The sequence below is a fragment of the Oryza brachyantha genome, chromosome 5 (assembly GCF_000231095.2).
Source record: "Oryza brachyantha chromosome 5, ObraRS2, whole genome shotgun sequence".
NCBI lineage: Eukaryota > Viridiplantae > Streptophyta > Magnoliopsida > Poales > Poaceae > Oryza > Oryza brachyantha.
This window is the reverse complement of record NC_023167.2, coordinates 3,658,172-3,684,999: the sequence shown is the minus strand read 5'-3', so window position 1 is coordinate 3,684,999 and position 26,828 is coordinate 3,658,172. Positions and strand designations below refer to the sequence as shown.

General features: G+C 37.0%; 2 protein-coding genes across 3 annotated transcripts; one reads left to right on the top strand and one right to left on the bottom strand.

The window, feature by feature from the left end:
- The first annotated feature begins 200 nt into the window (after positions 1 to 200).
- LOC102714917 (auxin-responsive protein IAA16-like) lies at positions 201 to 2,248 on the top strand. 2 transcript variants are annotated; one of them, XM_040524430.1, is made up of 6 exons: positions 201 to 558; positions 671 to 743; positions 895 to 1,172; positions 1,245 to 1,380; positions 1,490 to 1,553; positions 1,669 to 2,248. In XM_040524430.1, exons 1-6 carry the CDS (start codon positions 447 to 449, stop codon positions 1,711 to 1,713), a joined length of 708 nt encoding a protein of 235 aa, XP_040380364.1. In that variant the 5' UTR covers positions 201 to 446; the 3' UTR covers positions 1,714 to 2,248. The 2 variants fall into 2 exon arrangements, with proteins under 2 accessions (XP_040380364.1, XP_040380363.1); XM_040524429.1 differs by having other exon boundaries at positions 892 to 1,172.
- Positions 2,249 to 9,042: 6,794 nt separating this feature from the next.
- LOC102714644 (hexokinase-7) lies at positions 9,043 to 13,033 on the bottom strand. The gene is made up of 9 exons (XM_006654059.3): positions 12,565 to 13,033; positions 11,206 to 11,356; positions 10,877 to 11,056; positions 10,622 to 10,696; positions 10,369 to 10,524; positions 10,171 to 10,269; positions 9,935 to 10,065; positions 9,615 to 9,696; positions 9,043 to 9,523 (listed from the first exon to the last, which is right to left on the bottom strand). The coding sequence occupies exons 1-9, from the start codon at positions 12,741 to 12,743 to the stop codon at positions 9,194 to 9,196; spliced, it is 1,383 nt and encodes a 460-aa protein (XP_006654122.3). The 5' UTR covers positions 12,744 to 13,033; the 3' UTR covers positions 9,043 to 9,193.
- Positions 13,034 to 26,828: the final 13,795 nt, after the last annotated feature.

The window sequence follows — 26,828 nt, the reverse complement described above, 5'->3', positions numbered from 1 at the left end:
TGATTAATTAGTTATTATTTTTTAAAAAATATGGATAATATTAATATGATTTTTTAAAATAACTTTCCTATAAAATTTTTTTATAAAAAATATACCTGGTTCGGAAAATGTACGTGCGAAAAAAATATAGAAGGCCATCGAAGAGCAGGAGCTCTCCGGGAGAAAGGTCAGTGCTGCCACTGCTTTGGCACCTGCAGAATCCCTTCGTTTCAATGCCTACCTGACCTTTTCGGTCTCTCTGCCTGCTGCTACCTCCTCTCCCGCAGTCTTCTTCCTTCTCCGAGCTGCTAGCTTGCTGTCCATTTCCATGTCCATTGTCCATCTCACTGCCCTCACCTCACCTCACCTCCCTATATATGCTTCCCCCATCCCTGCTCTGCTCCAGTCACCCCACACTTCACACTTGATGAGTAGTAGTACACTCGTAGTGCTCCACTTTGCTCGAGATGGCTTGGAATGGTGGCAGGTTTGGAGAGGAGGGAGAAGAGAGGGGCCTTGAGCTCAGCCTCGGCCTCCCAGCCTACTTCTCCGGCGCTCCATCGCCGCCGGCCCAACCAGGTAGATCGAGCTCGCTTCTTCCCTGCCGGCTGTTCTTCTTCTTCGGTTCTAATCAATCTTTGCTCAAAAGCTCGCTGCTTTAGCCTGAAACCGTGTGTTAATTTGGTTTCAGGTTTGGAGGGCAAGAGCAGAGCGAGTGCTGCTGCTGCTGGAGCCAATGGATCATGCGGTGGCTTCAAGGGAAGGTGATGATCTTTTCTTTTTCTTGTTCGTGGTTGCGTTGTGTTGTGAACACAAGTGAGCAATCTGGTCGCAGTGTTTGGGGTGATCTGAGTGGCCAATTTGGTGCTAAAAGATGGTGGTTTTGTGGGTGGTTTGGTGTGGTTTGTGCAGCAGGCCGGCGGGTCCGGTCGTCGGGTGGCCGCCGGTGCGTTCGTTCCGGCGGAACCTGGCGTCGTCGTCGTCGAAGCCGTCGTCGCAGGGGGACAGGGTGGACGACGGCGCGGGAGGCAAGGCCGCGGCGGCGGCGGCGGTCGGCGGCCAGAGGGGCCACTTCGTCAAGGTCAACGTGGACGGCGTCCCGATCGGCCGGAAGGTCGACCTGGCGGCGCACGGCAGCTACGGCGAGCTCTCCGCCGCCGTCGACCGTCTCTTCCGCGGCCTCCTCGTCGCCGGTACCGTCGCAGCTCTCTTCTACATTATCATCATCACCAGCAACCTCCTCACGGTTCGCTTTGCGTCGCCAGCGCGAAGGGACCCCGCAACGGCCACCGGCGTGAGCTGCTGCACCGGGATCCTGGACGGCGGCAGCGGCGGCGAGTACGCTCTCGTCTACGAGGACGACGAGGGCGACCAGATGCTCGTCGGCGACGTGCCATGGAAGTGAGCCCCGAACCCGATGCCATCAATCCATCATACATAATACATCACGCCATCATACCATCAAAATGCCACCATCTTTCTCCATTGCTGACGCCGTTCTTGCTTGCAGCATGTTCATCGCCGCCGCGAAGAGGCTGCGCGTGCTGAGGAGCTCCGACATGAACGCCTCGTCGGTCAGTGAGCTTGGGCTCCCTCCAAACTGACGAAAATTTCCATTCCACCATTTCTTTTTCCTTCAGAAATCGATCGATTTCTGACCCCGTGATTCGTTCTTGATCTCGTCTGCAGCTACGACTACGATCAGCGAGCAGGAAGAGGGCAGCGGCCGAGTGATCATCGCTTTGGAGCTGGAACCACCACATCTGCATAGCGATACCTCTGTTTCTTCTCATGGCGTTCTTGGAAGATTTTGTGTACAAAAAAAAAGTTGCGCCACAAGCATCTGTTTTGGGAATCATGATGTTGTTATCGACTAGAGCAAGATGGAATCGAGGATGGAAAGAAATTGTTAGGATCATGTTCATATCTTTTATGCAAGCTGTACAAACTGTTAAGCGTTGATGCTGTCTGAGGTGTCTTTGTCAGTGCTGCTGCCTGCTGGCCATGCACAGCGGCGCTGCTCGCTGTTCTTGGCTTCTTGCTTGCGATTCTCGTGAAGCATCAGCGAAGGTGATTCAGAGAGCAAGGGAGTATGAAACGCAGGTTGATTTTGGAATTGTTTGTAGCTATTCGTCAGAGTTTGGCTCGCTTGTCGCTTCAGTAACATTTGGTTTTAGAACGGAAATGGTTTGAAGTCCAACTAAGTTGGTGTTTAGATCGAGAAAATTTTTGGAAGAAGTGTCACGTCAAATGTTTAATCGGATATCGGAAGAGGTTTTTGCCCATGAATGAAAAAACGAATTTCACGGTCAGCCTAGAAACCGCGAGACGAATATTTTGAGCCTAATTAATCCGTCATTAGAATATGTTGGTTACTATAGCACTTATGGCTAATCATGGGCTAATTAGGCTCAAAAGATTCATCTAAAGATTTCTTCCATAACTGTGCAATTAGTTTTTTGATTCATCTATGTTTAATGTTTCATTTAGGTGTCCAAACATTCGATGTGATGTTTTTGGAAAAAATTTTTAGGAACTAAACAAGGCCTAAGGCCACATTCGGCCATGACCAGAGCAAGTTTAATAGTATAGCTAACTACTGGCTCCAATTCATCTATAGTCAATCTAATAGCTAATTTATGTAATAGTTACATATAAAGCATACATTATCATATCTCATATACACATGGTGTCTTGGAGCCCGTGCTGCAGCTGACTACAAATTAGTAACCCCTCTCTTCTCTCTCCTTTTATCTTTTCAAAATATACTTATAGCTGACTTATAGCCTGCCACTGTACTTGCTCTAAGTTAACTAAGTCTCCCTCGTTTTTCTCGCGTACGTTTTCCGAACTATTAAACGGTGTATTTTTTACAAAAAAAATTCTATAGAAAGTTATTTAAAAATATCATATTAATCTATTTTATACTTTTTAAAATAATTGATAGTTAATTAATCATGTACTGATCTATTACTATATTTTTCGTTCTAGGCATAAGTTAACTTATGCCCCTACGCCGAACAACATACTAATCTATTACTACGTTTTTCGTCATGCGCATAAGTTAACCTATGCCCTGTTAACAACAAAATTTGGTAAATTTCTATATTGGATGCGGATAAGGAAATGCGCAATCGCCGATAGAAATTTTATCCGAAAGAGTTTGAATCCGACAGGAAATCGTGAAGACCAAGGCTTGGTGATGTAAATTTATCTGTTAATTAGAGTTAGTTAGGATTTTATTTTATCTCTAAAAGATTAGAGTCCGATCGGGACTTGTGTGTGTTTTATCTAGTAGGAGTTAGAGATAGAGTCCGCATAGGACTAGTTTGTTATTTCTTTTTATGTACTAGCAACCATGCCTGTGCTTTGCTCCGAGTAAAAAAATTATTACCTATTAAAGAAACCGCTAAAACATATATATACAACTCGGTATTAATTAATTAATTAATTAATTATGTGAACCATATGAAATATGATAAATTTAAATTCTGAATTTTTAGCTTCTCCTTATTTTATCTTTCCTTTTTTTCTTCTATCTTCTATTCTTTCTTATCTTCTTCTTCATTTCTTATTTATTTTACTCTTCCTTCTTTTCCTTTTCTTCTCTATGGATAATCCTTGTTTCTAACTCCTCATGGAGATAAGAAAGTCCTACACACCAAACGCACATTAACTCTAAAATTTAAACATATTTTGACTAAATCTGAAACATTTGTTGATATGCGCGTTGCCCCTTTCCACCAAACGTGTGTGTGCTCCATAGCTCAATACTTGAATTGCATTCACACTAACCTTATAAATACTAAGAGAGAATATGTAATTAACTGAAAACATTGAGAAGTGTAATATATTTAATCAAGTTAAACTGAAGTAATGCACTTTAATCTTATTGGCCTTGCCTCGCTTCTATGCCAATCCCTAATCCCTTGACCAGTTTTTCAGTTTTTCTATTTGGAAAATATGTGAGTACTACTTGTAGTCATAAACTTTATGCATAGATATTAATAAACTTTAAACACAAATAAAAATTCTATTCATAAACTTTATCATAAATAAAATATTTGTATGTGAAAATATTTTGCTCATCAACTTTGCTCAACCATCAAAATAATCCACTCTAAAATCACAATAATAATGATATATTTTGAGAAACTTTTAGTGGACAATTTTTTGGTTATAAAATTTTCAATCTATATTGTGTTGATATATTTGATGATAAAAAAATAACAAACAATGTTACAAAAAATTAATTATTTGGGCTCTACCTCTAATCAGGGTGTTGAAAGAAAAATTCGTATCGACCTGGGCTGGCACGAGAACAAAGACGAAACGGCTGCAGTGCCTGGCAGGATCGAACAGCTCCGGCTAAAGAAAAGGAAATAACACGAGCGCTAGGCGGGATCGAACCGGAGACAGGTAATCTTATCCATTGGACCAAGGACTCAACTTGGTCTGGTTCTGCGCGGGGCAGGTAGAATACAGAGGTTGCCGCGTGGGGCCACAACCCAGTGAGAAACATATATTATCATATCTCATATACGCATGGCAGAATCATTACCGCTTTTTATAATAGTATAGATTAGGAGTTGTATGTCGTGTCCAACACGACCTAGCCTTAATCCGAGAGTATAAATATGTATACTTGGGGTCATTGTAAATTATCTATATCAATCAATAGATCAATTACTCTCACGCATCGCCACCCTCCTAACCGAGGTTTCAACTTCGGTGGAACTTAGCACCTGACGTTGGGCTGCATCGTCTCGATCTCCGACGGAGGGGTAAGTCCTACGTTCCGCCGGACAACGGTAATCGTTCGGCTAGATTAGAACTGTCTTGGTTCGGTCTGATCTTCTAATCTAGTTGTGCGATTGCTAGTTATCGTATCGGTTTCAACTTAGATCACTTTTGTGTTTTGAGTTGATCTGGTCGACCACTTTGGACGATCTACGTGGGTTTGATATTTGCTGCTTGACATATTCAATCTAGTCCTGTCTCGGTTCAGTCCGATATAGTAGGTTACGTTTGTCAGATGATTTATATCAGATCGATATATTTTGTTCATTGCTTTATCGGAGTACTAGCCAATAAGTTACCAGTCATCGGCTCATTGGCTTTAGCAATCTAGATCTGTTTAGTACCTATCCTGATATTGCTAGGTTTAATCTTGAACTGTCTCAGTTGGGTCCGATCTTCTATGATTATTCTTAGCAATCTGGGCTAGGTATTTTATAGATCTTGGTTGTTTGTCCGCCGTCTATAGCCGATAATTTTTGCCGATCTACATGCTTATCATATTTACATCAATAAAGTAGCCGATTGTTTTACTGCATTATTTCTACATCAATCGGCTTGATTTATTTAGATCGGCAGTTATTTATGTTGTATTGGCTTATGAGAATTACATGCAAATTGGTTTTAGCCAATCGTAACATATGATTTATTGTTTATTCCAAGTAATTTGTCGGTTTATTTATTAGACTTATCTATCTTCATGTTTCCTATAATCATATCGTGCTCGACTACATAGTCTTAGTTAAGTCCAATCTCTGTATGTCTAGTTCGACCTGGTTATAGGGGCTTATCCGATCGACTAAGATTAATAAGAGACTTGGCGGGTTATGTTGGTCTAATATTTATTTCAAGTTTATTTCTATCGTATTTCTAGCCAATCCAAGCTTTTTACAACCGATTGCTCTGCCTATCGGCTAACCGTCACAGCACCAACATTCAATCGGCTGAATTATTAGTTACCTATCGGCTTGATAGCCGATCGGCTTGTTTTACTGTTTATCTTGTCAGTTGCAGGATCAAATTGACTAGCACACCCGCGCACCATCTAATAATTTAGGTCCTGCATTGGAGCTATCTAAGATTGACTCTCAGACCTTCGTGTGTGACACGTCAGATCACATTTTTGACATCAACATGCCCCTATGCCGAACATGGCCTAAATATTACTTTATCTGTTTTATATTTTAAGACCTTATGGATATGTCTGGATTCATTCATATGTTAATGTGTGTATATATATACTATTATCCCATTGCTTTCTACGGTTCTTTGACAAATTAGCCCATGATATTTTTTGATATTGTAGAATAGTCTATATTTGGTTCAAACAAGTCATATTAGTATGGTTGATAAAAAATTCCTATAACATTTTGTAATACATTTTCATAACAAAAAGCATGAGTATTTTACTAGTATTTTGTATATGTGTCTAGATTGATTAGCATACACAGGAATAACACAGAAAGTCTTATAATGTGAAATGGATGGAATATTTATTTTTGGGTGATGACGAAATGTTTATAAATAAAAAATAATTACGAATATAATTTTATTCATGTATTATTAGCAATATTTGCGAAGGCAGGAAAATAAACTTCAATAAAAACCCTAAAATCAACTTTAAATTTAATTTTGAAAATTTAAATTGTCTTATATGCATAAACAAAAGCAAAATGCAAAATGATATAGTGTTTGCTAATGGCTCATCATGTTTGCAAAAATTTTAAAAGATGGTCAAAAGAATTAAAATATATCTTTTTCCGAGAAAAAGTTTTAAACGGTTATGAAGCTGGCTGAACAGACTCATCAGCTGGACAGGCGTATGATGCAACAGGCCAGAAATCCAAGGCCTCTTTTGAATCTTGGAGATTTTTACGAGAATAAACCTAACTGGCTAATTTCTAGGAAAATCCTATAAAATACATGCGTTTGAAAGTGGTTCCAAATATTTGGATGAAAAACCGTAAATACAACCCACCACTCCACCAAAATTTAACTCTAAAATAACTAGGCCGCGTTCGCCCCCGCTACGTTAAATCGTTTTTCGCGCGCACGATTTCCAAACTGCTAAACGGTGTATTTTTTACTAAAAAATTAATCTATTTTCTAATTTTTTAATAATTAATAAATAATTAATCATATACTGATATATTGCTACGTTTTTCGTGATAGATAAGTTAACTTACACCCCTCCTTCCTAAGAGCAGATATCATAGTAAACTATAAGTCGGCTATAAACATATTTTAAAGAGATAAAGATAGGAAAAAGAAAAAGTGGACTACTAATTTGTAGCTATAGCACAACACGGGCTCCAAGACGCCGTGGGTATATGATATGTGAGACCATGTATTAATGTTTTATAGATAACTATTAAATAAATTGATTATTAGATTGACTATAAATAAATTAGAGTTAGCAGTTGACTGTACTATTGAACTTCTCTAACGCAGCCCCAGTAGCACTACACATCCCAAGCGTGGCAGCGTGAAGCTCTCTTCTCGGCCAGACAAATGACTTAAGATTTGAAGAAGTTAAAGACATTCTTGTATTTATGCTTTTGTCTTTTTATATATGAGTTAGGCTAAAAATAAGTTTTTTTACGGAGGGAGTACTTGATTTTATATGTGCACGGTGCAGTGGTGTGTAGGTCCCTTGCATCTTTCATTTTATAAAGAAAAGAAAAAAAAATTAAAAATACAATCGCAAAAATAGATGAGTTGCAAAACACGTTATATGGTCTGCCTAGTGATCAAATGTTTAAAAATTTTATTTCCATCAATCAAATCCGATCACTGCTGTTGGATGACAATATGAAAACGTGTATGCAAGTCAAAAAGCTCGTACACGTCATCTCGTTAGCCCTCATACATTCCACACGTGTTGACGGAAGAAAGCAAATCAAACGTTTGATCAATAAAAAAGTATATATTATATCTGTTAAAATGACACGTGCGGCCTAAGCCCACCTGTTAATAACTCAGGTATTTTAGTAACTTTATGACTCCATAGTTTTTATGATGGTAATTGATACTACTACCTTCGCTTCATATAGTAAGACTTTATAGACTTATCTAAATTTATCAATTGATAAATATATATAAGTTATATATCTATCTAGATTTATTAGTATTCGTATGAATCTAAGTAACGCTAAAAAATTAGCAGTGCCTATCAAATTGGACCAAGAAAAAAAAGTAGGACGACCGTGTTGTAAAACGGCCTTTCCTTTCTTCTCGGGCCCAATCCAACAAAACTGGGCCTTGCAGAAAGAAAGGCCGTAGCTCCAACCTGACTGAGAAATCATCAAGGCAGTAGTAATCAAATGAGATCACCATCCTGGCACTGCTTATGTAGTACTGGAGACGATCAGGACTCCATCTTTGCAGATAATACCAATCATCAATCATCACTGGTAGGCAAGGAAACAAAGTTTGTGCATTACTACTGCTCACTGCCATGTGGGCCCCATATGCATATTGGGCCTACATGTTAGTGAGCAGTATTACAGTGGAACCTACTTGTCATAGAGAAGCTTCCAAACAAAGCATGTCAGTCTTTTTCACACGTCGTTGCAGTCTATGAACTGAGAGAATGTTTGAAAAAAATTTTGGGTTTGGTTGTCACATGGAATATAGACATAAATTTGAAATATTACACGTAGTCTAATAACAAAACAAATTACAGATTCTGCCAGAAAACTATGAGACGACTTTATTAAGTCTAATTAATCAGTCAGTAGCAAATATTTACTGTAGCACCGTAATGTCAAATCATGGCATAATTAGGCTTAAAAGATTCGTCTCATAATTTAGACACAATCTGTGTAATTGGTTTTCTATGACTAAATTTAATACTGCATATACGTGTCCAAACATTCGACGTGATATCATCAAATTTTTTGTTTCGGTAACTAAATGGGGCCTGAAATTTCCGTTCAGTTGTATGTGCCAGTTTTTCCTTAATATTCAGTTGGTCAAGTTAATAATTTATGGCACTCTTTTCCTTTCCTTTCAGTTGATCTGGTCAGTAACCTTTTAAGTGCTTGAATGATACCACCTGTGCATTCTTTGGCAGATTAATTAATATAGGAGATCCTAGCCACCTGAAAATGCCAATAGTAATGCCAAATATTTCTAGGTTATGATCTTCCACCAGGAGTGTAGATTGTGTTATGTTATGTTTGAAGTTGAGAACCAAAAATAACTGACAAAAAAAAGTTCAGAGTCCATTTCTCATGAGGTGAATTCGACTAGAAACTGGAAATCGCAACAAAAACCAACACATTTGGCTTCTACTATTTCATTGGAAATTTTGTTTGTGGAGTCCCATCAAACTCCATCGAAACATACATAACTTTACTGCAGTCCAACAACAGCAAGAATCACTGAGAAAAGTTGGAACTCTGAATTGTAGGGATCATTTCAGGTACTGAGAGTGAGCAGCTGCGATCAGTGCAGCTCCAAGGCCTGACCCGTCGTTTGCAAGCTTGACAGTCACCGACCTGGACGCCTCTTCTCCGATCAACTCTGTCAGCGTGCTCTCCAGGCACTGCCGGAATTCTGTGTAATGTTCATACAGGCCGCCGTCGATGGCGATAACCGACTTTCGCTTGTCGTTAGGGTTGCCTCTCCCAATCTTCCTGAGGATCCCTACAATCCCTGCAGCAGCCAGACGGGCAGATCTTCTGGTGACGATGTCGCAGATTTCAACAACCATCTTCCTTGTTTCTAAGGACGTGTCTATGATCTGCAAAGCGTGCATGCCATGTAATGTGTCTGTGTGTACAGAATGAATAGAGGGGATGCGGTTTAATGCTAAATTCACGGATGAAGTTTACCTTCAGGTTATCTGCAAGTTTTTCAGCCACAATCTTCAGATCAGGTGTTTGATCATGATGCATTGCAGAAATATCAGGAGTCCTGAATGCCATTAGAGAGAATAAGTCAGCACATGTTGCATCCATGTTGTTTTTCTCATTTAGGAAAATTGCAAAGCCAAAAGTTTCATCCCTACTAAACTACTGGTTATTATGGATCGTCGGTGAAACTCCAATGTGATCCTATAAATATTCTCAGCAAATTGCTTAGTTTGCCTAGCTTACACATCAATAAGATTACTACACAATTTAGGCATTGTCTAGTTCAACAAGAAATATACCTCAGAATAAAGTGACTTTTGAGCTTGGTCTGATCGACATTGCCAAAAATTGAAGACTGCAAGGATATTTTAAGAAGCACCCTCCTTACAATTTCACCTAGGTACATTCCGGAAATCAATTTCTCAAAGATCTGGAAAAGCAAGTTAGTATTTTTTTAGACAACAGGTAACAGTTTTGTATAACAAGGGTAAAGCTTTGACAAGTGAGGAGTACTGAATCCTCTGGGGAAACTTGCCTGCTCTCCAGGGTTTAAGCTCTCTTTATCTAGTGCTTCATCATATTCTGTCAATGGCAGACAGGGTGATGAGAAGTTACCCCATTCTGTGTTAATAACCTGCAATGCAGAAAGTGCGGTGAGAGAGAAATCCAAATACAGATATATGATTCAATGCAGTACCGGCCATTTATTTGTTGATAAGTCTCAAATCCTTACCATGTTTCCTGATTTTGGCAACTCGCCTTCCAACTTGGGGATGGCACTTGCCTTCTCAAGATATGCGGCGTTTGAGCCAGTCCCTAAGATCACACCAACAACAACATCTTCATCATAGTAGCTTCCTGCCGCCAATGTCCCAACGGTGTCATTGATCTAAAGCAGTGAATAAACAATGTCAAGCTTAACATAAGAACAAATTTCGCTTGTCCAAGAAGAGTGCTGATATGTAGCAGGTCGTTTCAGAACTAACCAATGCGGAAACACGCATGTCCAGACCTTGCTTCTCCATGGCCATCTGCAATTCGGCCACCACATCTTCACCTACCTGTCATATTCCAAAAAAGTACTAATCTCAGAAAACTAAACTAGTGAAAATTTTCTAACAGTATTTCACATAACAATGTAACAAACAGATTTGCCATGATACTGATGTTGTGATTTTTTTTATATATAATGACTGATGGCAGTGATATGCGACAAATTGAGAAATCGAGAGAAGTCTTACAGCATCATCAATAGAGAACGCCTTGGTCCACTTGATAAGAGTCCCTGACGCAATTGATGTCTGCCTCACTGGGAAAGAGAAGGTGAACCCTAGTTCCCTTTGCTTGTTGTCAAATAGGGTATTGTGACCTTCGTCATGAACAAACTTGGCTAACGCCAAAGCAATGAAACCAAACAGCTCCTGAGATGGTACCACAGATATATCACAAAGATTCCCATCAAACAGAACTCTTGCTGAGATGTCTTACAAATTTTATAATACTACTAGCCGATTCACCCAAAAGCTTATGACACTATAGAAACTGTGGAATCTAGTGTGGATATGCTCACCGAGGAATTGCCGGACATGAGATGACGAGGGATGGAGACCTCCCTTGATTCGCGCTTGACGACTCGCTTCTCCTTCCCAGCGAGCTGCACACGCAGGACGCGGAAGTTTGTTCCTCCAAGATCAAGTGCGTAGAACAAGCCCTCTTCGCTCCTACATTATGTAGGACAACAAAGGGTTCTCGGTCAAGCTGATCATGAAAAGCTACAGTAACACAAATTGCTGTTATGCAGCTGTGTTGCTCTCGCAGCTAGGTTTGCATAAGCCTTTTTCTAGTAATCGCAGAAGGAAAAAAGGAGAAATCTTTCTCCTTCTGCATTTGCAGAAATACAGTAATAGTGTAATACACAGTTGAGTCATTTTGTAGAAATACAGTAATAGACACATACACATTGCTGTTCTGCAATGGTGTCGTTTTGGCAGCAAACTTGTCAAAAGCCCTTTTCTGCTAACCTCAAAAATAATTTTTAAAAAAACTTTTTTTTGCCTTTTCGTATGAAGAAAGACACATAGCACAACACAGGTTACTGCTTTCCACTATTATGTTATTTCGGCAACGAGATTGCTAAAGATATAATTTTTTCTGTCAATCATTCAAAAAGGAAACTTTTCAGCTTATGCGTCTGCAGAAATGCAGTAAGAATACAGCCAGTGCTGCTCTGCAGTTGCTCTGTCTTGGCAGCGAGCTTAGCATAATCAATTTTCTGCTAATTGCAAAATCAAAAGGATGCATCTTTTCTGCTTTTGCATCTCTGCAAGTTGTAATTGGACGCCTTGACACGCTCTCACGCAGGCACGCAAGGCGGGCACGGGTGACACGAGTGCGGGCAATTTGACACGCGCATGGACACGCAAGAGCACGGTGAAAAAAAAAGCAGGTGAAATTATGTGCTTGTGATTAATATAATCTCAGCTTGTTTGGCCACGAGACACGACGCCGTGTCACTGGCACAGTGGCAATGGCAGCTGAATGCAGGTGGCAACAAGCCAGCAATAGCTCAAGGTAGCAACCGACACTGAAGCAAATCAGGAGAAGAACACCAACTAAACTCTAAACTATGTGATTATCGTCCGATTAACCGTCTAATTAACCAAGGGAACTAAAGAAGCTTGCAAATCAATCCTACAAACCAAAGATTTTCATCAGACCATCTGAACCATGACTAGCTGCTGCTGCTGTTCATGGCACCCAACTACCCACCAAGAGCCAAACAATGAGAAGAAAATCATGTTCTAATGAAAAGATAAGAAATTTCCTGGACAGGAGAGAGGTAAAAAGTAGTACTGACAGCTGAATGAAAAGAGTGATGAAAAGGAAACAAGAGAAGCTGTGATTAGTGATTAGCTAAGTAATTAGTTACCCATTGGGGAGGCTGTCGACGTAGGAGACAATCATCTTGACCTTGCTGCCGCCCTCCTCCGCCAACCCCGCCGCCATCTCCTCGGCCATGGCCGCCGCCACCTCATCCAGCCGCCCCGCCGGCGTCGCGCACTCCTCCCTCAGCCCCGCCACTACCTGCTCCGCCGCCGCCGCCACCATCGTCGCCGACCAAGAAAACCAACACCACCAAAGCTCTCCAACACACACAGAGAGAGATTCGGATTCAAAGATCACGAGCAGCCAACCAATGAACCAATCAATCAATCAGCCAGCCACAACAAGATCCAAGAAATGCTGATGCAAGCCGATGCGTGCAGGTCGCTGGGATCAGGAGGAGGAGGAGGAGATGACGAATTTATAGCGGTAGACGGATCGATCGATCGGGATTTCGGGGAGAAGGCTTTGATGAGTTCGAGGAGGAGGAGGAGGAAGAGGGAGGCGGGGGTCGGGAAGGTGACGCGGCGTCGCCTCAGCTTAATTCGAAGAGTTTATATATATATATATATATATATATATATATACACACAAAATTAATTAATTAATTAAAATTGGGTTGAAAAATTAACGGGTGGCGTCGCAAAGAGTGTTGCTTTGAATTCTCCTCTTGCCCACGGGAAACGTATGCTTCCTTTGACCCGTTGGTTTGACTGCGATTTACTCCTCTAATTTTTTTAATTGACCACATTAACTTTTTATGACCCTCGTCTTATTCAATAAATAATAAATTTATGTAATTATTAATTATTTTATTGTGATTTAATTTATGATTAAAGTAACTTTCAAAATATTTATAATTTTATATATTTAGATAAATTTTTTGAATAAGATAAAGGGTCAAACATAAATACTCCCTCTGTTTCATAATGTAAGAAGTTTTAGCTATGTTTAGATTTATTTATTAACCAATGTATATTCTTTATATATATTTATCTAGATTTATGGATATTTATATGAATTTAGGATACGATAGAAAATCTTACACTATGAAACGGAGGTAGTAATACAAAGTCAACGACCTCAATTAAAAAAATTGAGGAGTATATTTTTTGATTTATCGAAATTCATTTTTTTCTTTGATTCGTTTTTGTCTTTTCAGCAAATATGGTGCAAACGCAGTCGCTTGTATACAGGCGTAAGCTCACTCCTGGAATTTGATCGATGGTTTAGCAATTCAAAAGTATATTTAGCGCACAAAATCTAGTGTACTAAATGGTTTATATTTTAATTTGTGTTTCTACAATGTTGATCTTATAGTTATTAATTAGTAATATACGTTTATCAGAAACTAACGATCAAACTTTAATCTTTTTTTTTTTTGAAAAGTGAAATTCCCATAAAAAATCAGGTGGTAGTAACCAAGTAAAACTAGTTATGTCTGAAGGCGACATTTTGTCTTATGTCGTAATCCCTCGTCATCTTTATCACTAATCTACTTTTGATGTAAGCTCTAACCTATGACTTTCGAACCGTTATATACATATCAAAAATTGATTGGAAAAATTCCACTAAACAATTTCTAACCTACATCATCTTTTTCACTAAAGGAACTAGATTGCGCTTTTTTCTTCTAGATGAAGATGAAAGATTTTCTAATTTTTTAATACCTATTTAGTGATATAAATATGGAATTATGTACTGCAAAGTCAAAAATCTACATTAGAAATATGGGATGATAAACTCATATATAGATTTTTTTAAAAAAATGCACCGTTTAATAGTTTGACAAGCAGTGTGCAAAACCAAGAAAAAAATCTCTGTGAAAATAGAAAAAGCATCAATATGATAAAATTTCAGGAGTATCACATTTAATAGAATAACAATATGGGAGGGAGTGGTTACAAAGTATATATATGATGATGTAATATGGATATTTTGTTGAAATGATAATTAATAAAAAATCTATTTTAGATGATTATCAAAATAATAAGATGATAAGCTACTAAAATGCTCTATAAAGAGGCCGTTCACAAGCGCCAATGAGAAATATTTTTCCCTCTTTTTCTATATGCATGGTTTCCGAACCGCTAAACAGGGTGTTTTTATTAAAAAATATATATGAAAGTTATTTTAGAAAATCAAATTAATCAATTTTTCAAGTTTACATAAATTAATATTTAATTAATCATATACTAATAACTTTCTTCGTTTTATGTTTTGATTGGATTAGCCATCGTGCCAACTTCGAACGCGCCGGCACGAAGCCTACAGTTACTCCCAAAGTGCATACTCCCTCCGTCCCAAAATAAATCAATTTTTCACTTTTTACCTATAATTTTTTATTCTTCTTATTAAAAAAATTTGCGATTGATATTTTTATTTTTATTAGATGATAAATCATAAATAGTACTTTACGTATGACTAATTTTTTTCTAATTTTCTAAAAATTTTTCAAATAAAACGGATAGTCAAACGTTAGACACGAAAACTGGAGAATTGGTTTTTCTTTGACAGAGGGAGTACATGCAAAGCGGTACTGCCAATAAAACGTACTGCAGCAGAATTCCACTGTTTTTCTCCCCCCTCTTATGAAAAGCAATTCTAGTACATGGTTGGCAGGCAGCAGAACACACAGATTATATACAGTAGTCGATTCGGATTAAAATACCTGCAGTTGCTAGTATGGCTACAACTTTAGCAGTCGTGCTAACTATCATTAGATCAGATAACATTGGCTTAGATAGCACAAAGAGTATTGTTCATCGAATTAATGCAGCAGAAGAAAACTGTAGCACACAATGTACGTATCAAATTCTAACAAACAGTACTCTCTGTGAAATTCTAACAAACGGGACCTCATGCCGCTAAACTTGCTATCCCTTTTCATCAGATTGCATGGGAATATGGGATCTCGATCAGTAGCTTGAAATTTGTCCAGAGCAAAAGTAGAGTCCAAAAAGATGCAAATAGTATCTCCTGCATATAAATATTTGGGGACAGACAGAAGCTAAGGGCTTATTCGGTTCACGGGATAGGAAAACGCTGAAAAGAAAAAGTATAAGAAAAGAAAAGTAATGTACGTGTAAAACGGAGGATTATAAGTTGAGCGCTTGTTCGGATCGTAGGATTGTAAAATAAAGGAATGAAAAAAATAGAAATATCACAATTTTAATTAGTGTAATTACAGTTAAATCATGCAACTAGCTGGCATATTAGGCTTAGCCGATAGAGCATCACTTATTAATGGAACCGAAGTCATGCTTTTCATCGGTCTTCATGTTCATGTACAGGAATTGAAACCATGAGATCCGGGTGGATTTTTGTCTTCATGTATTTTTCTTCTAGGAACCGTAGCAAAGGAAATATCCCTTTGATATTCCTGTGATCAATTTGGGTGAGCTGAACGAAGGGATAGAAAATATTTCCTATCTACGGTCTTTCTCCAGGAATCCTTCAAAATACCTTAGATCCGAATAAACCCTAATTATCTCAACGTAATTATCTCCTGCATATAAAAATTGGATTAATTATCTCAACATAATCCCAATCCAAAATAGGGATGCACAATTAATTGGTTCAGACGACAGGAAGGATTGTTGGAGAATCCGATGGAGAGTTTGAGCAAATGGATAGAAAGCAGGCGGCGGCGAGAAGAGAAGAGAAGGCCGGCGTTGGGAGTCAAAGGTTTTGACCTGGACTCCCCCAGGTTGTGGACTTTAGAGTAGAGTAGCAGCCGTCCTGGATTAGGTATTTTAGACGGATAGGATAGCTGACGTGGCAAACACGGGCTTTTGTATTATCAGGTGCATATACTATCTTATCGCAAAAGTATTATTAACATGCTATTATTATTATTATTATTATTAAGGATATGAAAAGGTCTACTTCACCCTCCTGAACTATCTGGATTGGTCTACTTAACCTCCTAATGTATAAAGCCGGATATTCCACCCCTAAAGTATGAAACCAGTTCAAATACCCCATAGAGTGATTTTATAGGTGGTTTTGCTGAGTACATGATGACATAGTGGTGGTTTTGGCCAAGTGGAGTTTGGAGGGGGCAGTGACAAGGTGGTAATCAGTTCAGTACTTTTTTTCCATAAGTGAACTGGCTTGAGGATGATAAACATTAATGATAAAATGTAACTTTTAGGATTGTGGGTCAATGAGTGAAAAGAAACATTTGGTTCAACTTGGGCTTAATGGATCAATTTTTGTGCCATACAACTTATAGTGCTACCACATCAGCATCTACATGGCAAAACCACCTACAAAACCGCTTCAGGAGGTTATTTGATCTAGTTTTTTTACTTTATGGGATGGAATATTCAGTTTTATATATTAGAAGGTTAAGTAAACCAACCCGATAGTTCAGGGGTGAAGTAGACTTTTTCCAAGAATAATATATACATTTGTTATTGATAAGTAGGTTGTATTATGCTGCAGAATCATTTTTTTCTTTTCACATAAAGCAAGACTTTAGTGGGGCGGTTCATAACTTTACGTCGTATGTAGGCATATTTGGGGAGTTTTTGGCAACTACAATTTTTTTTAGAATTTGAAAATATGGAGTTATATAATCTAGAAAATGAAATTGAAACTAAAAGCTGAAAAAACCGGTGTTTGTTCTTATTAGCTCCCCCCCCCCCCCCCCCCCCACAAACATGATCATAGGGCCTCTGTTCCACACTATCATTTTTTTTCATTTTCTTTATAAAATTAGGGAGTTAGTAGTGCGGTGGGGATGGATTCAGCACCACAACTTAGTAAGAAGAAAACAAAAATAGATATGCCACTATTTTAAATGTGGTTATCAATTTATACCACTATTTTTAGGATCATTTTGAAATTTACTATTAATTTAATGGATTTTCTATAAAATATACCACTATGATGTATCTTCTTTTAAAATTAGGTTCCAAAAAAATTGTTTTAAAATTAAAATTCAATGTCAATTACTTTACATGTTTGCGTGAATATGGCCTTATCTCCCTTGAATATAGTTACCTTAAATTTGGAGCATAAATAAAATTATCTTGTATGCAAAGCAGAATAATTGTAATGAAAATAGTTATTCACCATGCTTATGGTAGACTTGTAAGATTCATCGTATATAATATTTTCCGTGTTAAACTAAATTTAGATCAAGGATAATGTATGCACGTGCATTATATTTGTTAATAAGGGTAATAAACCACCAGATCATAGTTTAAATATTTTCAATTGAAAAACCATCGGCTGTGTTCTTCTATGATAAAAGATGAAAAATGAAATATAACATGATTTTTTTTAATTATTAATGATATGAATGATAAAATCAATTACAACAAAGTTAAAACTTTACTCTAAAAATATAAGATGATGAACTTTTATACTGAAATTTTGTCGCAAAAACACAGCGTGGAGCGTATGTAAGAACCGATAAATAATTTGCACAGTAGCTAGTGCGAACAAAATCCAAGTAGTTTGATTTTTTTTTCTCTCTCGTCTTCTCTCTCTTTTTTCTTTGCTCTCTCTCTCTCTATAATACGGAGTACGTTGCATCTCTTTAAATACGTGCTGCTGGGCTGCACACGAATCTCCTGTTGGCCGGTTCGGAAGGCTTTGAATCGAAGCCTGTGAAGAACGCTCGATAATTTACTGGACTCATATTTGACTGCAATTAAATGATCTTAATCGAATAGTAGTTATTGTTATGTTTGTTCTATCCTACGGTCACAATTTAATGAATGGCGTGGCTCATTCTAGCATCATTTCAGGATTAGCTTTTTCACCTGGACAGATATTTCAGTTTTTCTTATTCACTTAGTTAATCTTACGTCTCTTGAACCGCTAAGATCATATAAGATTTGAGACCGAGTACTTAAATTTCCTTTTGAATCAATCTCATTTCTTTTAGTTAATTATAATATACAGGGAAACAACACGTAATAACTAATTAACGAGAGTTGTGAATATATTGTACTTACTCTGTCACAAAATAGCTTTATGTTTGTAGTTTAAACGTGAGCATTGCTAATCATTGCCCTAATATCTATCACTAAAATTCTCATTTGTTTTGGATTTTCAATAAGATTTGTGTATGTAGGAAAGGTTGTATTTTCCATCCCATAACTAAAATTTGCTTCCAATAATACCAAAGTTGGTCCACCCTAACCTAGCTAGTAAGTGAAACATAAACAGAAAACCGCTCGCTCTCTCCACACTTTGTTCTCCTCTTTCCACATGGTATATTGGAAAGCATAAAATCTAACGAGTGCGTGCGTAAACTTAACTGGAGACGAGAGACGCATGGATCGACCATCCGCCCACATGCAGCTATCCGATCTTACTTTACTAGTCCATAAAGCAAATTGGAATCAACTATGATTCAAATGTAATTTTCTCTTAAACTACTCATCCAATCTACCATTCGATTACACCGTTATATTAGTAACAATTAAATCTTTATAACAAGATCCCACATGATTATATTTTGATAAAAATACAAATTACTTTTACAATATATTCAAATCACTTTTAGATTTCATCAAGTTACATTTTAGACATATAAAAATAAATTTAATACAATATAAAAGTAATTTATATATATTATAGAAGTAACTTTTTTTTGAAAAAAGAAAGTAAATTACCATGACATTAGAAGTAAATCCTGCACTCGACAGACTTAACTAGAGACATATTGTTCGACCATCCGATCTCACACGGAGCTATTCGATCCACATGTGGTCTTACTCTACTAAAAATATCCTACAAGTTCATCAATCAAATTGGAACCACCTATGCTCCAAATACATTTTTTTCTTAAACATCCGATCTACGATATGATTACACTGCTGTATTCGTAACAATTAAATCTTTATAACAAGATCTCACATGATTATATTTTGATGAAAAATTACAAATTACTTTTATAATATATCCAAATTACTTTTAGATTTCATTAACTTACATTTTAGACATATAAAAATAAATTTAATACAACATAAAAGTAATTTACATATATTATAGAAGTAAATTAAAATAAAACGAAAATAACTTGTCATGACATTAAAAGTAAGTCCGTTGTGGGTTATCTGTGATATGTTGATTAAATCTAATTTTTAGATAGACTTATGTTTTTACCCCCAAATAGATTTCTTTTGATGTTGTAACAAGTTACTCTCTTTTGTTTTAAGTTATTTGTAAATTGCTTTCAGGCTTTATTACATTTACTTTTATGACTAAGAAATAATTTAATGAAATCTAAAAGTAATTTAGATATATTATAAAAGTATTTTGTATTTTTTTATAAAAATATAATCATGTGAGATCTTGTTATAAAGATTTAATTGTTATGAATATAATGGTGTAATCGATCGTAAATTGGATATATAATTTAAGAGAAAATTTTATAAGAAAAAAACGTTTGCATGTACTATTAGAAACTAGATACCTAGTATGAGATTGAGATAGCTGTTTATGACATTGCATACAACAATCACGTGGGAGAAGGTAAGCCTGCCTGTAATCCGATCCAAATCCGCTCCAATTCATTTCTTTGCTAATTAGTCTACCAAATCAACCCGCACTAATTATTCTTTATTGGGTTCCAATCCAAACCAATCCAACTTTGATTTTAGCCCAACCCGCACCAAACCATTTGGTTAAAATGGATTCAAACCACTCTCGCAAAATGGATGCACCATTTAATATGTATAAACTCGGATCTAAAATTTTAAAACTCGCGTTCACACTATAAAAGTTTATCAAATTTGACTGAAATTTAGTGGGATGATCTGTTATGTATAAAAGCAACTTTGTACAATTTTTGGTCGATTTCTACGTGTGGGCCCCACATATGACTATTATCTTATCTATTAACTATCCAATTAAAGGATTCATTTACCCTCCACGGGTTTAATCCATTTAGAACCTAAAATAACCTAACCAAATCCAGTCCATACCAATCCATTTGTCTCTATAATCCAATCCAATCCAGACCATTTGAAGTTACAATCCATTTGCACCCAACCAAATACAATCCAAATTAAAACCAACCCATTTAACTCATTTCCATCTAACCCATTAGCAGGTCTAGGAGAGGTGTTGCCGGTTAAGCCTAACACGCTATTGTACACTAAGTAGCGGCGTGTATCGGAAACATGTTTCTCCCTAATCTTTGGTTAGTGGGATCTCCGGCTTTGTTGATTTCATTTTTTTGAAATATGTTTATGATGATCGTTGGGATCCGATTTTTCACCTCAGGACTGGTAATGCTCATACAGTGTAACTTTGTAATAATAATCTTAGGAAGGACGAATTGTAGCACAAAAAACAGCAGGTAGTTGACCCACCTGGACCCACCAACACAACTACGAAGATGGGCTTCTTCGTGGATGGATAACATTTCCTTTACCCTTATGATCACCTATAATAATACTTCCGTTATATTAGTAGACCGTTTCACAATACAAGGCCAGTACAGCAGAAAAATAATAATAATTAAACTAATGAACAATGGAAGAAAAATAATAAGGAGGACAAGTACAGCATTGCATCAACTCGATCGAATTCGGCACCAACTTTGGTTTTCTGTCTATTTATCTGGAACTAGCAGTAATCATATTGCAACTGGGATGATAATGATGCTTTTGATTAATCGATTGATCGATGACTCTTCGCCGACATGTAGTATTACAGTTGTTGGGCCAGATATCTGCCTCTCCGTCTCAATCGGCCCAGATGGACAATTTGATTCTGCAGCCAGCCCATGATTTGGCCCAAACCTATTTGAGAGGCCCAAATTGTTGGGCCGAAATCACTTCGACTTCACTTTTTCCTCTCTCTTTTTTTGTCCCTTTGCTTTTTTTTAGAGAGAGAGATAGTACTCCTAGTAGTAATATGGAGTAACTTTTTATTGTTTGCTGGTTGAGATAACGCAAAAAGCAACTGCAAATAAAATCCTTCGAAAGAAAAAAAAAAGGGGAGAAATGGGCACGAGCGTGGCACGTGGTTGCATGTTGTGGCCTTTGTCCTGCACCGCAAGCGGGCGTGCGGGGCGAGCCATGATTCGCATGGATCTGTGCCGTTTCATTGTGTCGCACCGGCCGGGCACCAACGGACTGTCACGTGGGTGTCTAAGAGCCATTATAAGACCATCCTAATAAATAGGATTATCTAGAGTGACATGTAATCTAAAACACTCCTTTCTCCATGTATAATTTCATCTATTATTGTTTTCTAGGTTACATGTAAGACACAAGCTGTCTAGGTTGTCTAGGTAACAGTGCATAGAAGGTTTCATCTTCATGAAACTCATTTTATCTCTTTTCATTAATACTTTGTCACATCATCAAAAATATCTACATGTCACCCTATTTATTGTCCATGAAACTCTCATTAAAATTGGCCTAATAGCAGGCTATGGCTAAATGCTTACGTGGAGAAGAGAGGAGAGGAGAGAGAATTAGTGCGCTGTGAATTTATAGTCAGCTTGGATATAAGTACCAAGGAATTAGATAAGAGAGATACGTGGGTCCTGTATTAATGATAATAGGCTAATTGCTATATGAGTGGGCTAAGAGAATACTATAAGAAGCCTTATAGTCAGCTCGTTAGCTATATTATTAGCCTTGCTCTAATAGCATACGAGTCTATATAAGCTATTTTTCTTGGGGTTTTATAAGCTATTTTTCAAGTCAAAAACATGTGTTTAAACAAATAGGTCAGCTTTTTTTATTGAGTTATTAAAGCTACATGTCATTTTTTTTGCATGCTTTCTTTCCTGTTCCCAGGCTGCGTTCGGCAGCTGGGATAAACGCAGGAAACACGGTAATAGATTAAAAATAAATAAATAATTATTAACTATAAAAAATTAAAAAAATAAATTAATCTGAATTTTTGAAGTAACTTTTTTATAAAAATTTTTTTATAAAGAACATATCATTTAACAGTTCGGATACGTACATGTGAAAAACGAGGGAGAGAAAACGAATAAGGCCCTAGTCGTCTGGCTTCATATATATATATATATATATATATATATATATATATATATATATATATATATATAGATCATGAGCTAGCTAGAACGTACTGCATTTAGGAATTGAAATTTCAGCTTCATTATCGATTACTCCCTCCGTCATGTAAAAGACCTGGCTAGTACTCGATTCATTTACGTGAGAGTATACACGTGTCCATAAATTAAAGGCAACACGTACCTAGCAAAAAAAATATGAGTTTATAAAAAATAAAGGCAACACGAGTTTATAAAAAATAAAGGCAACACGTACCTAGCAAAAATTATGATTTTTTAAACAACTTTCATATAAACCTTTTTAACAAAAAATATACTTTCTCCATCCCAAATTGATCATCATATAAGCAAAAAGGAGAAATCTCAAATTGATCATCATATAAGAGAAGAAAGTCTATTATGTATTAATTGTAGGGCGAAGAACTATTCGGTAACACATTAAATGCTTACCTGCATCTATCCAATCAGCTTTGATGTGATTTACGAATTTTAATTTTGCATGTTTACATACATCTTGGGATTTAGGACACTAGCTTTTTCAATGATGATTAAGTAGATTCTTAGTCTTTGTACCTAGACCTTAGGTCATCCTCAATGTAAGTTTCATGAACACAATTACCTACAGGGATATGTTATCTAAAATGTTTGAAACTAGGAAAAAACACCCATCTCTTAATGTATGGTTTTATTTATTCTTGTTTCGTAGGTTACATGCAAGACACAAACTGTCTAGGTAACAGTGCATTAAAGGTTTCATCTTCATAAGACTCATTTCATCTCGCTTCATTAATACTTTGTCACATCATCAAAAATATCTATATACATTATATTTATTATCCATAAAACTTAAATTGAGACTGACCTTATATAATGCTTAATTTAAAATAAAAGGAATATCATTTAACAGTTTAGAAAACGTAGAGGGGGATTAGCCCGATGAGCCTCCAACGAACGGACGGACAGGAGCACTTGGTAAATGACGCCGGTGCCCTTCATCTAGCCGCCCTGTTTTGAAATGGAGAAGAGTACTACTACTACTGATTTACTAATAGTTTCAAATAATTTTAATTAATGAAGCGTGGATGGGTCCGCGCGGGGCCAGTCCAGTCGCAGGCGCAGTCAGGGGAATAAAAACCGACCATGCCGTCGTCACCTGACGTCACCCGCGGAGATTCCTTCTCGCCGCCGCTCTCTCTCTGCCCTCCATCTAGTATCTGTATGCAGGTGGTACGTACTCCCGTCTCATTATAGGGGATTTTGTTTTTTTATAATGTTTGACTACTTATTTTATTTAAAAAATTTTAAAAATATTATTTAATTTATTTATTATTTTTTTATTATTAAAATTAGTTTAATTATTATTTATAAATTTTTATACTTATACTACATTTTAAATAAGACGAATCAATAGTCAAAATCTCACGTACGCTGGCTATCGCCGCAGCCGTGAGATCCGTCCACAGCTTCAGAAAGATTCCGGCCACTCGCCACGGATCCATCTTCTTCCTCTCCGTAATCACGCGCGCTCAACCAACTGCTGACACCTGCTACGACCATTTTCGTTCTAGCATATAAATATTTCTACCGTATTTAATATTTTTATGAAGACATCAAACTATTTTTCTTTATTTATTTCAATAATCAATTTTTAAATTGTTATACATCTTTCAAAGCATCCGATTGGTTAAGTAACTATTGGAATCATTAAGACCGTAGAATTTTTTATGATATATATTTAAATTACAAAAATAGCTATATTTTAGGACATATTTATTTGGAAAAGTACGCGGGTACATGTGCGTCTACGACTGGTGTGGTACGCTGGAATCCCTACTGGTCCCCGACGCCGCCGGCCCAAACGTTCACGACGGTTGAGCTCACGGGCCGATCATGCCATGCCCACCCCAACCCCCCTCCCTCTACTTACCAAGTTTTTCATTACTCTTATTTTCATAAATAATGATTTATAGAAATCAAAGGATTTCAGTAAGCGCAGGGATAATAAGGATAAGTGTTCTGGCTATAGTCAGGAGTGGCCCTAGCCTAAAAATCGAGTGGGAACATTTTATTAGAATGGTTAGTATGCTGAAATTTTTTTTTAATTACTTAGTAGTATATATTAGTAATACACTAACTATTAAATATGATAAATTTACTATAGATCCGCCCCTGGCTATAGCATGTCATGTAGGATTGGTAGCCTTATCTTTTCGCTTCTTTTTAAGCTTATAAGTCAATTTTTAAAATTTTAACCTTAAATTTAAAGTTGATTTTGAAGTTTTTATCGTAATTTATTTTTTATTCTTTGCTTTTAGATTGCTAAAAAACATATAGTAAAGTTTTATTAACAAATTATTTAGCCCCATGTAGACAACCTCGTGCCAGGTTGTCTAATGTGGCTAAACTTTTTATTATAATAAGTGTCCAAACATCCGATGTGACATGGAGCTAAAAAGTTTAGCCCCATCCAAACACCACCTTATATTTTCAGGGTTTTTTTTTATCATACTTGAAAAGTACCTCAAGGTACCATAAATTTTAGTATAAATTTTTGATACCTCAAGCTACCACACAATTTACACTAAAATTTATGGTACCTTGAGATACTTTTCCAAGGATGGTAAAAAACCTCATATTTTCAATAACATAGAGAGTACCATTCATACCACTCCATCAGTGTTAGTGCTATATGAGATAATATGGTTATAAAATATTAATAAAATAAGCATTTTTACATATTTGAGTAGTTATCAAGAGGTATTAAAATTTTAGTTTAAAATTTGGTATCTCCTAATACCTACCTAAGGTACCAAGAGGTACCACCTCTTGGTACCTTCTCAACGACCGTAAAATTGTTCTAATAAAATACATATGAATCATGTAATATGGATGTTCTGTTGGAGCGATAACTGATATTGTGGAATATATCTACGAGGAATATCTGTAACGTGTATGTATTCGTATAGGTTAGAGGGTACCGAACAAGAAAGACAATATTATCATGTACTGGGTCAGTTAGAGTATGGTTACATCTAAGATTGCATGTCGAGATTTCTAGACTCTACTGTATTTAGGCCAACTGGATCTTGGTCTTGTTAGATTAGGACTCTATATAAGCCGTAAGTCTCACTATATGTAGGGGTACGGAGCATCCACCAGGGGATATACACACACCACTGAATACAATCGTCGAGCAGAACTAGAGTATTATCTCGTAAACCGAGAGCCTGAATCTGAGCAAACCTCGTGTCTTTATATAACCATCATTCTCTGCGCCTTGTTAGTCATCTCGTATATTACTGTCGATCAAGATCGTTGACAGATATAAACAAAATCTATTTTACATGATCATCAAAATATTTAAAATGTTAATATGAATAATCAAATTTAGACGAGACGGGTAGGAAGCAAAACATGAGAGCGATAATGTCATCACGTTCAAAACATGGACAAGTAAATTCCTGCATGCGGTTGCAAAGTTGTACTGTACTGACTTAATTACATCGATAACTACCGATCGTTGCTTCTGTGTTCAGAGCCAGTGGCTGCCATTTTCCTTTGCATGCGTGCTGCCTCCATCAGCAGGCAGGCAAGCTGCAGCGTCGTCAGAGGTAGATAAGATACATCGACGCTGTTCTTTCCATGTCTTTCGAATCTTCATGATTGCCACCCTGCTTAATTGCCTTGCTTTCTCTTCTTCACCAAGACCGTCCAAATTACATCTATACAGGCTACGTTCTCTTTTTTTTCCCAAATTATTATTAGATATTTTCTCGGCTTTTATCAGCATGTTTTCTTAAGTACTAAATGATACATTTTCTGTAAAAGGTTTAAAGTTCATCGTTTCACATTTCTATAATAGATTTTTAACTTTGCAGTACCAAATTATATGATTTACACCATTAAATAAATATAAAAAAAATCAGATAATCTTCCGTCTATTAACCTATATCTCGATCTCACCTGCAAGGCTAGCTGCAAATTTAAAATCTCACGCAGTTACTAGCATAGTGTACCTACTGCATGAACAGTTCACATGCTGTCAAGGTTAATTTCTACACGAATTCAATTCAAATGGTACGTAGTACTTGTACGTACGTATAGTACGTAAGCAGTTGCTACTCTACTACTACGTACTACTAGCACTATGTTGTTCTCACCTGAAGCACACAGAACACGTACAGTACAGTAAACCGCAATAATTTTGAAACACCAGTAAACCGGCCACAATAATGCAGTACAAGTAGGGATCGAGTACACACAAATGCATGCATCACTTATTTGTC